The sequence below is a fragment of the Balaenoptera ricei genome, chromosome 3 (assembly GCF_028023285.1).
Source record: "Balaenoptera ricei isolate mBalRic1 chromosome 3, mBalRic1.hap2, whole genome shotgun sequence".
In the NCBI taxonomy this organism is placed as follows: domain Eukaryota; kingdom Metazoa; phylum Chordata; class Mammalia; order Artiodactyla; family Balaenopteridae; genus Balaenoptera; species Balaenoptera ricei.
The window spans coordinates 118,459,090-118,476,691 of record NC_082641.1 but is presented as its reverse complement, the minus strand read 5'-3'; the positions used below and the strand labels follow the sequence as shown (position 1 = coordinate 118,476,691).

The 17,602-nt window shown below is 43.0% G+C and overlaps 4 protein-coding genes across 4 annotated transcripts in view; all 4 read right to left on the bottom strand.

Moving 5' to 3' along the window:
• Nucleotides 1–17,602, bottom strand: part of LOC132362574 (protocadherin alpha-9-like) — a 92,344-nt gene that overhangs the window by 64,378 nt on the left and 10,364 nt on the right.
• Nucleotides 163–2,520, bottom strand: LOC132363823 (protocadherin alpha-12-like). The gene is given in 2 exon segments (XM_059919519.1): nucleotides 163–251; nucleotides 253–2,520. Coding segments are annotated over 2 exon segments (2,349 nt in total). The 3' UTR covers nucleotides 163–170.
• Nucleotides 5,870–8,311, bottom strand: LOC132363822 (protocadherin alpha-11-like). The gene has a single exon (XM_059919518.1). The coding sequence runs from the start codon at nucleotides 8,309–8,311 to the stop codon at nucleotides 5,873–5,875; it is 2,439 nt and encodes an 812-aa protein (XP_059775501.1). The 3' UTR covers nucleotides 5,870–5,872.
• Nucleotides 12,122–17,131, bottom strand: LOC132363398 (protocadherin alpha-10-like). Its single transcript, XM_059919107.1, is given in 3 exon segments — nucleotides 12,122–12,184; nucleotides 13,374–15,724; nucleotides 17,101–17,131. Coding segments are annotated over 3 exon segments (2,445 nt in total).

Below are 17,602 nucleotides of genomic sequence, written 5' to 3'. Positions count from 1 at the left end.
ATAATATGAAAATTATAGAACGAGAAAAATTTTAAATGTGGTGATCCATGGCTTCCATTTCATCTTTATCTCATTATTTATTATTACTTGAAAAGTTGGGCTAATACACGAAAAGTTCAAAATGACTAATATACTTAAATGATATCAAGGACTTACTTCACTGGAAGGACTTAAACAATCTTCTCCTGACGGTGGAAGACAGGGGCTGAAGGCCATGAGGTCTGCCTTGGGCGGCCCCTCCCCAGAGCACACCCTCTGCCGCCTCTGCTGCGAGTAAGACCAGCTCCCCACCGCGCTGGAGCACACCAGCGTGGGCTTCCCGGGCCCGCACGCGCCCTCGCTGGGCGGCGCCGAGCACCGCAGCGCCGTGTACAGCAGCAGCGTGAGCACCAACAGGCTGGACACCGCGCAGATGGCGATGATCAGGTACACGTTCACATCCACCAGAGCGGTCTCCGCGCCAGCGGCGCCCGTCGGCGCCCGCGAAGAGACCTTGGGCGCCTGGCCGCTGTCCTCCAGCGACAGCAGCACGGTGGCCGTGGCCGTCAGCGCCGGCTCGCCGTGGTCCTTCACCAGCACCAGCAGGCGCTGGCGCGGCGCGTCCGCCTCGTCCAGGGCGCGCGTCGTGCTGATCTCGCCCGTGTACAGCCCCACGCGGAACGGGCTGCGCGCGCCACCCGCTGCCGGCTGCAGCTCGTACGACAGCCACGCGTTGTAGCCCGAGTCCGCGTCCACCGCGCGCACCTTCGCCACCACGTGGCCCGCGCCCACCGACCGAGCCACCCGCTGGCTCAGCGCGCCCGCCCCGCCGCCCGGCCCGGGCAGCAGCAGCGCCGGCGCGTTGTCGTTCTCGTCCAGCACGAACACCTGCAGCGTCACGTTGCTGCCCAGAGGCGGCACGCCCGCGTCGCGCGCGCTCACCTGGAACTGCAGCAGCTCCAGCTCCTCGTGGTCCAGCGGCTGCAGCGCGTACACCTTGCCGCTCTCCGCGTGCACCGACACGTAGCTCGACAGCGCTCGCTCGCCCACCCGCCGCTCCACCAGCGAGTAGGACACCAGCGCGTTCTCCTGCGCGTCCGCGTCCCGCGCCGACACCGTGAAGATGTGGCAGCCGGGCGGGTTGTTCTCCTTCACGAACACCGTGTACTCGGGCTGCACGAACGCGGGCGCGTTGTCGTTCACATCGGACACCTCCACGGACACGCTGGCTGTGGCCGACAGCGAAGGCGAGCCCCCGTCCCTCGCGGTCACCACTACCTCATAGTTCGCCACACTCTCGCGATCCAAGGCGCTGTCCAGCACCAGCGAATAGTAATTCTTGAAGGTGGACACCAGCTTGAAAGGGACCTGGGGTGTTAGTGAGCAGGTCACCTGCCCGTTGGCGCCGGAGTCATGGTCGGACACGCTGATCAAGGCGATGACGGTGCCCACCTGAGCGTCCTCTTGCACTGGGAGCGACAGCGAAGTGATCATTACCTCGGGGGTATTGTCATTCAGGTCCAGAACTTCCACCAGGACCGTGCAGTGACCTGCCATAGAAGGAATCCCTTTATCAATAGCGTTAACCTGAATTTCGTACTCATTATTCTCTTCAAAATCCAGTTTCCCATAAATCCTAATTTCACCTGTTTCTGCATTTATTGAAAACATACATTTCTCACTCACTGGCAGAATCATTCTGATTCCATAGGCGATTTCTCTATTTGATCCTTCGTCTAGATCAGAAGCGTTTAGTTGAATCACTCTGGTGTTGTTTGGGATATTTTCAAACAGCACTACTTTATAGCCAGGCGTATCAAACTCGGGAGCGTTGTCGTTAACATCCAGGATGGTTATTTGAATCTGAACAGATCCTGTTAGTTCGGGTTTACCGCCATCCAGAGCGGTCAGCAATATATTAAGTTCTGGCATTTCTTCTCTATCCAATGACTTCCGAAGAATGAGTTCAGGCAATATACTTTTATCGGTTTTCGTTATCACTTTAAGAGTAAAATACTCATTTAGACTTAACCTATAGGTCACAAGAGAGTTTAGGCCGATATCCGCATCAGAAGCGCCCTCTAGAGGAAAACGAGAGTCCAGAGGAGCAGATTCAGAAATAAGTACCTTTTGTTCTCCTCTGAACACCGGCGGGTTGTCGTTAATGTCCTTCACCTCCACCGCCACATGGAACACCTGCAGCGGCCGGTCCACGATCACCTCCAGGTGGATGCTGCATTCCGCGCTCCGCCCGCACAGCTCCTCCCGGTCGATCCGAGAATTCACAAACAAAATGCCATTCTGCAGATTTACCTCCAGAAGGTCCCCGCGGCCTTTGGACGCTACCCGGAACAGACGCGGCACCAGCTCCGCCAGCTCCAGCCCCAGGTCCTGGGCGATGCGGCCCACGAAGGTGCCGTGTTTGGCTTCCTCAGCGACCGAATAATGGACCTGGCCGCTCCCCGTCTCCCATGCTGCGAGGAGCAGAAGCGAGAGAAGCAGGCGCCGAGCTTCGAAGCCTCCTCGCCGGGAAAACACCATTGCAGACAAAGAGATCTCTGAGGTGAGACTGTCAGTTTTAAGAGATAGCTCGCTTGCCAACATTTATGACCAGTCTCCCCTTCTGTAAGTATATATTTAGTAAATTTTACCCAGCATTCCTGTCAGTATGGAGTCGATTATTCTGTGGATAGTTGGAATCTGGGCGTGGAGACAAAGTTTTCCCTTTTCACCTTTTGAGTGTACAGCGACATCATGTGACTGATTATGTAAGTACAAGAAAGATCTTGAGGTTCTTTTTGGTTTAGCCACTTCTTGGTTCACTTTAAATCTATTTCGACTTTTTGAATATTTTCATGGATCATTTGTAAATGCCTATTTATTTTAATATACATGATATTTGTAACAAAGCACAAATACTTCTATTATACTTCAGTTTTTTAAATATTCTGCTTCAAAGTCGATCATAAAATAATCACTGAAATGTGGCATGTCAGAAGCTACTCCTTAGCTATCATGGCCAATAAAATAAAGAATAATATACATCACCTCTGCCCTTATATTGCTTACAATTCACATTTGTAATGATTTTCATCCTTCACAAGCACTTCATTCTAAGACTTTAGGAGAAAGCCAAGAATTCCCTCATCTAGTAAAGGAAAAAACACAAATATTTCATTCATATAAATTATTTTATTCATAGATCTTGTGAATATTATAATTCATCATAAATATGGAAGATGTTTTTGGTTCCTTGATGCTCAAATGTGATTACTTTTCATACAACTGCTCTCATTCACATATGTTGAAAAATGAAGCTTCGGTATGGATTCTGGAATATTTTACTCTAGCAGGAGTAAAGGATTTTCATGTAAAATGTTGAGTCAAAGCCTCCAAATTTCATAGTATTCTGAAGTGGCAGTAGAGCACTAATATGAAAAAGGTCACGTGAAATGTTTTGGAGCCCAATCTCATTGACAAAAGTCAAAAAAATATGAACTTCATAATGACCATTTAGTTTCCCTCTAAATCTTTCCTTCCAGCCCAGTTAGTAGTTACACAGAATATGCTTCTCTTCAGAAAATCACAATGGTGACTATGATTCAAGTGAGAATCAAATCCCTCATAATTTTATTCATTAATTGAAGACCAGCTTTAAGGGAAAACAGAACACAGATCAGATCCCACAGCTAGTCGTGAACAAGTAAATATATTATTTATAAGCTCATTTAAATTCAAATCAAAATCTTTAAACCAATAATTTATCACCATTCCTTTTACATATAATAAAGGAAACTGAGAAATTAAATCTTTATAGAACCAGAAAATAATAACCAAGAATGGTTCTACAAGTATAAAATAACTTAAATCAACTACCACACTGGCTCTTAATTAATGAAAAACATTTGAATTTTGATGCTATTGGACTATTTAAATTGTCTATCACCATCAAGCTTCTTCATTTTATATCTTCCATTTTCAAAAATAGTCAATGTACCATAATTGGTAAGCAACCTTATTGTAGTGTGTATGTAGTCCTCACACACTGTTAGACATAATTAAATTATTAAACAGATAAGAACATCTAAATTTAGCTTAATACTTAAACAATCAAACTACAAAGTAGGATGAAATTACAATTTTATATCATAGAATGTAATCCTGAAATTAAAAATAAGTATAAAAGACGCTAAATTTGTACCATAGAAATTAATCCACATAATTTGGAATTATCCAAAATGTGCATTGATTACTTATGTACTGTGTAAAAGTAATGATTTGCAAAATTTTAACCTTTACTTAAAACATTCCAATTTCATTTTATTAAATTTAAATTATGTCCAGTCATTCCAAGAACTTCATTGGGAAATGGGTTATCATGTATGCCCTACCTAACATCCACATTTATTTATATTTACAATATTTCATAAATGATATGGTTGTTTAATCACTTTTGAGTCTGAAATATTTCATATTTTAACCTTGTTGCCTAATTTGGAATAAAGAATGTTTTTAGACAATTAATATTGAGATACAAAGTTTCATAAACAGAGGTCCAAGAATGAGCTTTAGCATGGGATCCTTGAATATTATGCCAAGTGGTATGCTGTGTAATTTTAAGGGAAGAATGGCCACATATGACTCTCATCAGATTCTCAAAGAGGTCAGTGATTCCACCATCCTACATGTAGGTAAGAACCACTGAATTAGAAGGATGACCTAGAGGTAAATGATCTTTGCTAGAATCTTCAGATGTGGTTAAACCACATGGAAACAAAATTTTACAAACACCAGCGATAAAGAATTTAAAGACAGGAAATTTAAAATGTTAGATGAGGGAGGTTGAGGTTAGCAGATGTAAGCTATTATATATGGAATGCATAAAAAACAAGGACCTACAGAGAACTATATTCAGTATTCTATGATAAACCATAATGGAAAAGAACATAAAATATATATATATATATGTTTGAATCACTTTGCTGTACAGCAGAAATTAACATGACATTGTAAATCAACTATAGTTTAATTTTAAAATGTGAGATTAATGAAATTGATAAATGTCAATATGCTTCACTTTGGCAGAGTTAACTTCTTCTTTCCACATAAATCCAGAAACATAAGAAATAATGCCAGCTTAGCATATATTGCAGATATTATAATCCTATATGCATGCCTTTAGCAAATTTCAATGACTTGATTGAGGAATATGAATGATTTTATTTGCCTAGCTACTTTGGAAGCATAAACCTGGAAGTTCTGTTTCAGTACATAGTAGATAAATCTCTCCCCACTTCATGGAACAAAATTAAAAATGAACAGAACTTTTAGTTATATTATTTCAATGAAATAAGCATTCTAGAACAAAAGGCTGCATTTTTTTACTGCAAGTAATATGGAAACATGTTTTAGCTTATTGGTAGAGGAAAAACTAAAGATTATTCAATGGACAATAAATGTTTAAAACCATAGAAAAAGAAAGGAAAACCCCTTCAGAACAAATTAAGAGAGTGACAAAATTTTGATACAAGCCTGAAGTGAGAAAAGTCAGTGATCTAATAATGTGAAAATATCAAGACAAAAGCCTGTTAAAAAACAAAGAGGATAAGTAAAATTTAAATAATTCACAGTGATTATCTACATTACTGAGGATTAGAGTTGAAATGAATTGACACAGATCAAATAACAGGAAAGTCATTCTTACATTTTCTTAAACATGTTCTAACAAAACATTAGAAGAAATAGGATATTTATTGGCTAAAAAACTTAATACCTCATATGATTAAAATTGTATATGTGTATCATTGGCATTTCACTAACAAACACTGTTCTTTAAAATGATACTCAAAGTATAGAGCATTCATTAAAATTTTCTGTGAAAAGAACTGGAATTTTAAAAATTTAACATCGACTTCAAAAGGTGGGAATCTATAGAACTCACCTGCCCAGGGTGATTTGATCCTGCCTCCTGCCTTTCCTCTCCGACTTCTCTATCCAGACCCGGAGGAAGGCTGGGGCTGAAGGCCATGAGATCTGCCTTGGGCGGCCCCTCCCCAGAGCACACCCGCTGCCGCCTCTGCTGCGAGTAAGACCAGCTCCCCACCGCGCTGGAGCACACCAGCGTGGGCTTCCCGGGCCCGCACGCGCCCTCGCTGGGCGGCGCCGAGCACCGCAGCGCCGTGTACAGCAGCAGCGTGAGCACCAACAGGCTGGACACCGCGCAGATGGCGATGATCAGGTACACGTTCACATCCACCAGAGCGGCCTCCGCGCCAGCGGCGCCCGTCGGCGCCCGCGAAGAGGCCTTGGGCGCCTGGCCGCTGTCCTCCAGCGACAGCAGCACGGTGGCCGTGGCCGTCAGCGCCGGCTCGCCGTGGTCCTTCACCAGCACCAGCAGGCGCTGGCGCGGCGCGTCCGCCTCGTCCAGGGCGCGCGTCGTGCTGATCTCGCCCGTGTACAGCCCCACGCGGAACGGGCTGCGCGCGCCACCCGCTGCCGGCTGCAGCTCGTACGACAGCCACGCGTTGTAGCCCGAGTCCGCGTCCACCGCGCGCACCTTCGCCACCACGTGGCCCGCGCCCACCGACCGAGCCACCCGCTGGCTCAGCGCGCCCGCCCCGCCGCCCGGCCCGGGCAGCAGCAGCGCCGGCGCGTTGTCGTTCTCGTCCAGCACGAACACCTGCAGCGTCACGTTGCTGCCCAGAGGCGGCACGCCCGCGTCGCGCGCGCTCACCTGGAACTGCAGCAGCTCCAGCTCCTCGTGGTCCAGCGGCTGCAGCGCGTACACCTTGCCGCTCTCCGCGTGCACCGACACGTAGCTCGACAGCGCTCGCTCGCCCACCCGCCGCTCCACCAGTGAGTAGGACACCAGTGCGTTCTCCTGCGCGTCCGCGTCCCGCGCCGACACCGTGAAGATGTGGCAGCCGGGCGGGTTGTTCTCCTTCACCAACACCGTGTACTCGGGCTGCGCGAACGCGGGCGTGTTGTCGTTCACGTCGGACACCTCCACGGACACGCTGGCTGTGGCCGAAAGCGAAGGCGAGCCCCCGTCCCGCGCTGTAACCACCAATTTATAGACAGACACGCTCTCGCGGTCCAGGGCGCTGTCCAGCACTAGTGAGTAATAGTTCTTGAACGTGGACACGATCTTGAAGGGGACGCTGGGCGTTAGAGAACAGATCACCTGTCCGTTGGCACCAGAGTCGCGATCAGATACACTGATCAGCGCAATGACCGCGCTTGGCTGAGTGTCCTCCCGCACTGGAAGAGACAGGGACGTCACAGTGACTTCAGGGGCGTTATCATTGGCATCTAAGATTTCGACCCAGACTGTACAGTGACCTGCCATTGGGGGATTCCCCTTATCTGTAGCCTGTACATCAATTTCATAAAACTTGTTTTCTTCATAGTCTAAAGTTCCATTGACTCTTACTTCTCCACTATTTTCATGCAGTGTAAATAAACCTTTTCCATTGGGCTTAATCGACATCAAGGAGTATGTCACCTCCCCGTTGACTCCTTCATCTTGATCTGTGGCGTTTAACTTTATCACAAGAGTTTCTTTAGCTGCATTTTCCATCAATCTCACCTTGTATTCTGATTGTTCAAATTCTGGATCATTGTCGTTAATGTCCAAGACGCGGACGAAGAGATGAACAGTGCCAGTGAGCTCCGGTTTCCCGCCGTCTGCAGCCGTTAATAGTAAATTAAGTTCCGGAGTTTTCTCTCTGTCCAGAGACTTCTTTAATGTAAGTGACAGCCTTTTAGTCTGCTTACTATTTGTTGGTAATTCTAAAGAAAAGTGCTCATTTTGACTTAGTCTGTAGGTCAATTGAGCATTCTCTCCTATATCCGCATCAGAAGCTCCCTCTAGAGGAAAATGAGAGTCAGGTTGCTTAGATTCAGAAATCAGCAGCTTTTGTTCTCTGAGAGAGAACACCGGTGGATTATCGTTAATATCCTTTACTTCCACCTCCACATGAAACACCTGCAGCGGCCTATCCACGATCACCTCCAGGTGGATGCTGCACTCCGCGCTCCGCCCGCACAGCTCCTCCCGGTCGATCCGAGAATTCACAAACAAAATGCCATTCTGCAGATTTACCTCCAGAAGGTCCCCGCGGCCTTTGGATGCCACCCGGAACAGACGCGGCACCAGCTCCGCCAGCTCCAGCCCCAGGTCCTGCGCTATGCGGCCCACGAAGGTGCCGTGTTTTGCCTCCTCGGGAATGGAGTAGTAGACCTGGCCGCTGCCCGCCTCCCAGGCTGCGAGAAGCAGAAGCGACAGCAGCAGTCGCCCAGTGTCCAATCCCCTTCTTTCAGACGCGAACATTGCATACATTGACTTCCCAAATAAGATACTTTACATTTACAGTACCATAGGCTCCAGTTTCGGGTTAAAAATCTTACTGAATTTTTGAGAAGTTTCAAAGGATCCTTTAACGGTAGCATCCGGCATGATGGAGTCTTTAAATGCGGAGTTCCTGGCTGCTCAGACCAACCCTTGAATGAACTATTTCCTCCAAGTAAAGAGCGACACCTTGTGCCTGAAATTGTGAGTACTGTACACTACATCCAATACCACAGAATTTTACTTGAGAAAAAAATAAGTTCAAGTGTTTCAAGCTATTTTACTCCCCAAATCATATTTCCAAAGTGCTTATTTGTGGAATAAAAATCAGATTTTAAGTCATATTGAAACTGATGGTATATGGAAAATGGCATTTTATTCTTGATTAACATCAAATTGAAATATTTGTTCCTATGTTTGATGTAGAGTTTCATAATTGAAAAAATTATGAAAAAATAGACTCAAACATTTCCTCATATAAAAATATCAAATTTGAATTGTTTTACTTCTAGTCTCCCTTGTTACTTTGGCTGCTAGGAAACTCAAAGACAAATTTGAAGCTTTAATAACAATTCTTTAGCCTTTAAGTCTGCATATTGTGTTTTTATCTATGTGCACTTGCTTTCTACTTATATTTTTATTTTTTAGTTCTGATTCTTTATCATTATTTATATTTAATTGTGTTCCTGTTACAAACAACTTTATATGCATTGAAGAACAACAAGAAAAACAAAACTATATTTCAAAATTTGGTAGTTTAAAACATAGAATTCACAAGAGAAAAGTCTATTGATGTAGATGAAACATACTTGGCATATATACTTTCTCATGTAAGTTGCATTGCTAACAGTACAAGAAGAGGTATCAAAATGACACTTTATGTAATAGTGTCAATATATGAAAGAAGGAGTCTTTTAACTATAGAATGAACTTTTTACCATTCAATGAAATAAAAATCACCATGAAAATTTCTGTGCCATATTGGTATTTACACTCACCAGCACTGGCTTTTGTATATCTATCAAGTCATATTCATGAAAGTAGCTGACTTATTTCTTCTTAAAAGAATTTTGGATTTGAGATTGTAAGTTCATCCAAAACAAGGGAAATGACTTCTAATCACATTGCCTCTAAGTGCCTAATATTGTGCTAAAAAACATAGAAAATAATCAAACAATTCAACCAAATGCTAAATGACCTTAGTGTTAATGGAAATTCAATTTCATAAAATACCAACTAGAAAATCAGAATTGTTGATGTGAGTTTTCATTGCCTGAAGTTGTAATTTAGTTACATGTCCTTCATCTTTTCATATTACCTTGGGATTTAAGGAGGAAAAAAGAGGGTACAGTGGAAGTTTAGAGTAGAAAGTGGTTCAGAATAAGTATCACTCTAGCTTGAGTATTTTGTTGTATGGTTTTAATGGTTCATGTCGAATCTAAAAATATTACAATGAAAAAATTACTAGTATATTTATTTGTATGTTAATATTTTCCTTTATCTTGAACACACACACATATATTCTATTGCTAATTTCAAACCTTGCTTCATTTTTTTCAAATTTACTCTTTTCCCAATATTATTATTCTGCTAGAATTCTTTTTAAAGACAATTTAAAATTATTTCTTAAAAAACAAACAAAGCAGGCTCATCACCTTTTATGACACTGAATTCTGTTATGCGTCTATAAAACAACCAGTCATATGAGCCTCTTTTCAAAATATAACATTAGGCTAGATAACAGTAGGTTTAACATGATGTTCGAGGCCTGTCAGATTTATTTTGTAGAAGAAAGAAGCAACAGACCTCCAACCACATCATTATGGAAACTGGGGAGTGAGATGTTACATGCAATGTGGAGTCTCTAAAGGCAGAGAAATAAACATGAGAAAGTTTACCCAAGGGAGATGATGATATTACATGTCTGAATTAAAACCAGTTGTTAATTTAGGAATTACTTTCCAGCTATGTGGTATTTTGCATGTATATAAAGTGACATTGGATGAACACCAATTCATAAAAGAGTTTGATATATTGTATGAACCAATGACACGTCTTTTGCACTTTGGCTGTGCTATTTCAGATATCACTATCTCAACTAGCTCCTATAGAATAGATTATGATATCTTTGAACTCATCTTTGGGGATGGGCCTGAGATCTGGCAATAGGCTAATGCCAAGAAGTCACATCGATATAGTTGTTAACATTGATTTTGTAAGATTGATTGAAAAGGCTAAGGAACTTCGTGCCTGACCTTTTCTAAATCAATCTGGTTAGTCTTAAATTCCAGCTGTATGTCTTGATAGTCAAGTATTGGAGTGCATGGTTTAATGTTCTACCAGTCCTCATCATCCACTATTATTTCATAATAGGTCTAGTACTACTATTTATTGAAAACATTAGTCAGAGAAATAGATCTTGAAGCCATTCTTGGAAACCCAGTAGGTTCTTCAAAATTAACAGATTAGAAGTACTGTCTACAAAACTGTAGAATATACGCAGTGATGTTCACTCTGTGCTATCGTGGCTTATTCAAGTATACACAGTTATTTGATCACAGATCATTTGTTCAATTGGCACAAATCTCTCAGACAACAAGACTGAAGAAGTCTGAATCCTGAAAGACCCACACACTTTCAAAGATTTTCATGAGAAATATATACCTTTAAAGCTATTATTGAAGTATACAATTTTGGAAACAATGATTGATCCTTCACTGATGTTCAGGATCCAAGAAATAATCATATTACCGCTTATATTTGTCAAAACATTATTCTTATTCACAGTGTAAAAAGAACAAGGTCATTTCCACATGTATTATTTGGCTTTGGTGTTCTGCAAGAACTTTGCAGACCTCAGTCTTCTGATTTTTCTCATATATTAAATGATTCTGCTTATTTATATCACTTCCAAACAACTGATCAATAGTCCTTATCAGACAACTCTTAATTATTTACCAATCAAATAATGTAAAAACCTATCTCAGTGTGGCACTAAGACAAATGATAATGATGTCCATGAACCTTCTGAGAAAAAAAATCACTTAGCAACATTAAAAAATCTTAATTCCTATCTCAGTTATGATATTGTACAAAGTTAATCATGAAGATAATCATGAAGGGTTTTTCTAAGCAAAACAGAAAGGAGGATTAATCTGTATACAGCTTGTGCTTGATTTTCCTAGCCAGAACTATGCCTCATCAGATAAAAGATTTACTCTAGAAAGTTCTACAATGAATAAAAGAATGGCTCTCAAATCGAAAAGGTATGCATTTGACTATCATCTCCATCATGTACTAGCTGGATGGCAGTGGACAAGATAGATAAACATCTCAACATCTCTTATCTAATCTTTAGAACTTGGATAGTCAAATGTACTTTACAAGTTGTTATAAGAATTAAATGAAATTATGTACTTTAAGCCCTTCACGCCATATCTTACAAAAAGAAATATCTCAAATAGTGGTGGTTGATTATAATTAGTGACCATTGTTTACTCTTGTTCTATTCTGTAGCTATCGATGAAGAAAATTCCAGTAGCATAAACTAGGATATGGCTTTTCCTTTTCTGAAGATTTCCTAATGTTCATCTTCATGGAAATCATCCTACATTCTAGGTAGAAAATAGCCTTCTCAGAATTTCTATTAACTTTACCCTATCTATAACGTGGTTCTCCTCCCGTATGTAAATATATCATATATAATTTATTTCTCCATTCAGTACAATTAAAGAATCTCTAATTTGTACATTTGAGCCAAAAAGAACAAAATAAACTTCCACATTATTTGTTTCACACCCTTACAGCTCCAATTTCAAGTTCTCTGTGATATCTTTAAAGAAAACAAATCACATGAACATAGCATTGAGACAAAAAAAGTTTGTATCAATGTATCTAAAGTACCCAATGTTATAAACATTTTAAGTACACAATGTTAAATACTGAAATGTGATCAACAGCACCATTGTCAAATGGAAGTGCCTTTATATATATTCCATGATTGTTATGCTTAAATTTAGAGCAATGTTATTTTGAAGACCAAGCATCTTGGTGAATACAGGCAGAAGTATCACAATTCCCCATATAGGGGAAGACCCTTTTGAAACTCAAAGCACAAAGAAGTGTGAATTTTCCCACTCTAAAATATTTTCATAAAGCCTCATTACAGGTACCATGAATGGAAGAAATATAAGTATGATCAATGCTCAAATAAATTTTCCAAATAAAATAGAAGATGTCAGCAAATTAATGTGGAGGAGAGCAGCAATGCGTTCAACAGGCAACTAGCAAAATCGTCATTACATTAGAAAAAATTTTAAGTTGTCTATCTGAAGCAGCTGAAGACTATGAAGAAAATAAGTTTAAATTATGAGGGGATTAAAGACAAAAAAAGTAAAATCATCCCTAAAGGAAAGGCTAAAATTCTACCTACTTTCTCAAAGAAGCATGTCATTGATTATAAAGAAACAAAATCATTTATAAAATGAGGCCACCTTAACAGCCTATGCCGGTCAGTAATACACAAACTTATAGATTATAGGAAGGTAAGAATGTGAACATGTTTAAACTCAAAATAACCAAATTATGAAATTATGCATTGTTAGGGTAATTTTGAATGCATAAACATAATGCGTGGAGGACACCAAATAGAATAAGAAAATGAATAGGAAGAATGAATGAACTTGCTGCAAAATTGAGAAGTAGAAGATTTGAGCCTCACCCACATCCTTCATTTCCCATCAGTGATCCTTGTCTCCTTCTTGGCTGATTTAGCCTTGCTCATTTACAGGAAGCTTTAGCAGTCTATTTCATTTTTACTATTATTATTATTTCTCCAACTAAATAATATTCCCCGTATGTTCAAGAAGACTGTGGTGAAAAGTAATAAAAATGGCTGTACTTCCTTCCATTGTGCTTTAGAAAAAACCATCGCAAGAAAAAGACGACAAATAATTGAAGCGATGGACTTAACAGTAATTTGTTGGTGAACTACTATGTGATTGACATTAATAGGCATGATACATCTCAGAATTACTGTACTTACATTCTCGCAAAACTCCTGTTGGTCTCCAGTATCTCCAGAACTCGAACCTGGAGGGACACTAGGGCTGAAGGCCATGAGGTCTGCCTTGGGCGGCCCCACCCCAGAGCACACCCTCTGCCGCTTCTGCTGCGAGTAAGACCAGCTCCCCACCGCGCTGGAGCACACCAGCGTGGGCTTCCCGGGCCCGCAAGCGCCCTCGCTGGGCGGCGCCGAGCACCGCAGCGCCGTGTACAGCAGCAGCGTGAGCACCAACAGGCTGGACACCGCGCAGATGGCGATGATCAGGTACACGTTCACATCCACCAGAGCGGCCTCCGCGCCAGCGGCGCCCGTCGGCGCCCGCGAAGAGGCCTTGGGCGCCTGGCCGCTGTCCTCCAGCGACAGCAGCACGGTGGCCGTGGCCGTCAGCGCCGGCTCGCCGTGGTCCTTCACCAGCACCAGCAGGCGCTGGCGCGGCGCGTCCGCCTCGTCCAGGGCGCGCGTCGTGCTGATCTCGCCCGTGTACAGCCCCACGCGGAACGGGCTGCGCGCGCCACCCGCCGCCGGCTGCAGCTCGTACGACAGCCACGCGTTGTAGCCCGAGTCCGCGTCCACCGCGCGCACCTTCGCCACCACGTGGCCCGCGCCCACCGACCGAGCCACCCGCTGGCTCAGCGCGCCCGCCCCGCCGCCCGGCCCGGGCAGCAGCAGCGCCGGCGCGTTGTCGTTCTCGTCCAGCACGAACACCTGCAGCGTCACGTTGCTGCCCAGAGGCGGCACGCCCGCGTCGCGCGCGCTCACCTGGAACTGCAGCAGCTCCAGCTCCTCGTGGTCCAGCGGCTGCAGCGCGTACACCTTGCCGCTCTCCGCGTGCACCGACACGTAGCTCGACAGCGCTCGCTCGCCCACCCGCCGCTCCACCAGCGAGTAGGACACCAGCGCGTTCTCCTGCGCGTCCGCGTCCCGCGCCGACACCGTGAAGATGTGGCAGCCGGGCGGGTTGTTCTCCTTCACCAACACCGTGTACTCGGGCTGCGCAAACGCGGGCGCGTTGTCGTTCACGTCGGCCACCTCCACGGACACGCTGGCAGTGGCCGACAGCGAAGGCGAGCCCCCGTCCCTCGCGGTCACCACCACCTCATAGTTCTCCAAGCTCTCGCGGTCCAGGGCGCTGTCCAGCACCAGCGAATAGTAATTCTTGAAGGTGGACACCAGTTTGAAGGGGACTTGGGGTGTTAGTGAGCAGGTCACCTGCGCATTGCCACCGGCGTCATGGTCGGTTACACTGATTAGAGCGATGACAGTCCCCGGTGGAGCATCCTCTGGAATAGAAAGCAACAGTGACGTCACTAGCAACTCCGGGGCATTATCGTTGATGTCCAAGACTTCTATCAAGATTGTGCAGTGACCAAACATTGGGGGGTTTCCTTTGTCAACTGCTTCTATTTGAAGTTTCCATAATTTAATTTCTTCAAAATCTATTTTTCCATTCACTTTTATTTCTCCACTGTTTGAATCTATGCGAAAAGAGGCTTCTGTATCAGAGGAGACATCAGTTGCAAAGGAATAAAGAATGTGGCCGTTTGAACCCTCGTCCAAATCCGAGGCGTTAAGTCTAATAACCAGTGTACCGTTTCTTGCATTTTCCAGTAATTTTATACGATAAACTGCTTTGTCAAACACTGGGGCATTGTCATTTACATCCAGCACTGTGATGTTTAACTCTACAGTGCCTGTCAGCTCAGGTTTGCCCCCATCCGTTGCTTTGAGCACCAAGAGAAGCTCTGAAGTGACTTCCCTGTCTAAAGGTTTTTTTAGTACTAGTTCGAGCGGTGTTACCTGCTCATCGTTGGTCGGTACTTCCAGAGAGAAATATTCATTGGGGCTCAGTCTGTAAGTCAGCAGAGCGTTGGCCCCGATATCTGCATCGGAGGCGCCCTCAAGTGAAAAATGAGAGTCGAGAGGCCTAGTTTCGGAAATAAAGAGATTTTTGTGTGTCGCTGGGAATACAGGCGGATTGTCGTTAATATCCTTTATTTCCACCTCCACATGAAACAGCTGCAGCGGCCGGTCCACGATCACCTCCAGGTGGATGCTGCACTCCGCGCTCCGCCTGCACAGCTCCTCCCGGTCGATCCGAGAATTCACAAACAAAATGCCATTCTGCAGATTTACCTCCAGAAAGTCCCCGCGGTCTTTGGATGCCACCCGGAACAGGCGTGGCACCAGCTCCACCAGCTCCAGCCCCAGGTCCTGGGCGATGCGGCCCACGAAGGTGCCGTGTTTGGCTTCCTCAGAGACCGAATAATGGACCTGGACGCTCCCCGTCTCCCATGCTGCGAGGAGCAGAAGCGAGAGCAGCAGGCGCCAGGCTTCCTGCCTCCCTGGTCCTGAAGTTAACATCGTGACTCACTTCTGGTTAGTAAATAAACATTTCATGAGTAGAAATACGTAGTCCTTTGGAGACCTTCCTTCTGAGTCTTTGTTCCTGATATCCCAGATGATCTTAACAATATGGGTGTGTTTATAGTCTATAAAGCACCGGAACAGTGGCGAGCCTTTCTCGTGCGAGAATAATCGTTATTTTTTTTTTTCCGGTTAAAACAATCCTCTCCTTGGAGAACAACGACATCCTGTGGCTCAAAGTGGAAGTGTGGTTTATCGTTTGTACTTTCTTTCACTTATATTTCTTCTTTCGTGATTCCTTCATATTGGTCCATTGTGTGTGTGTGTGTGTGTGTAATTTTAATTCTTTCATTATATATTCTTTGTGTGTGACCACTAGCTCTTTAAAAGTGGTTTGGTTTTACAAATTAGAATTCCAAGAAGAGTTTTATCTTGGATATGGATATCTAAGAGAACGTATTAGAGCGCTATGTTATGTATATGAACATGAAAAAAATCCATATATGTAGGTTATTAGCAACACAGTTTTTTAGACTTTTAGAAATAGATCATTTTTGAATGGCTCCTTATTAAGTTTACTCAATTGCTAACACTCTATAATGTTCTATTGCTTAATATTTATACTATGTTAAATTATTCTAAACATTTAGTCCAATTGTGTAGAGGATAACTCAAAATGCCAGTTCTCTAAGTTACCATCTCAACTTGATGGTGTTTCAAACCCATGCTCATAGGCAAGCTACTTATCAGTTTGTCCAAAAAACATATTTGCTTCGATGTTAATGAATTTACCAAGTATTGACTCCTGGAAATACAAAACATATTTACCTTTGTCTCATTTAAAAGTTTTTTTTTTCAATTACTGTATGTGCTCAGGGTGAATGCTGTAGTTTCCATCCTGAAGGACAATGTAAATTTGCATTATATTCATTGCTATTTGTAAAAGTAATCTTTCTATCCCCCACAAAAAAAAAACCCACTGATGAGGGATTCAAGTTATATTTGTCACTTTGTTTATACCCATCTTATTCCAGAATGGGTTTAAGGAGATTAGGGTATCAAGAGTATTCTAAATCTCATTTAATCACTCAATTTTATTTTCCTGTTTTACCTCAAATTTTTTAAAATGCTGAAATTTGCATAATTATTGATTGCAATAAAGTTTATCAGTGTTGTCTTAGAAAAATATTTTAATCCTAAATTTCCCTACTAAAAAAAATTATAAATGGTTACCCAAGGAAATCTTAGGTTTTATGTAATAGCTACAGTCTTTATTTTAAACACATTTTAAAATAGTGATTCAATAATTAAATCTATGCCAAAGATTTACAGTTCTAACTACAGCTAATTCTTTTATTAATTGTGGAAGCCATAAGTTCGAGACCAACATATTTACCTAAAGAAGAGAAGGGGAAATTTTAGCACATGGGAATGGCTAAATTTCAGAAAAAGACATGACTAGGAAATAAACCTCCTCATGTTTGCTGATTGAAATACTTCATTCCCTTTAGGAATGACTCCATACTGAAGAGCCATTCTATTTTTGCTTTAAAGAATTGCTTCACTAATTAAGTACATATGAGAGATAGTTTTTAAAGCTCCTACCTTCCAAGGCTATCACATAGCTAATTACTACAGTATACCAATAAATCTATGGGTTCATTACTCTTTTTTTTTTTTTTTTTTTTTGCCTCACCATGCAGCATGTGGGATCTTAGTTCCCCAATCTGGGCTCGAACTCCTCACCCCCTACAGTGGAAGCGCAGAGTTCTAACCACTGGACCACTAGGGAAGTCCCTCTCACCTTCAAACAAGGTATCACAAGTACTATGTTGCCAAGAGCA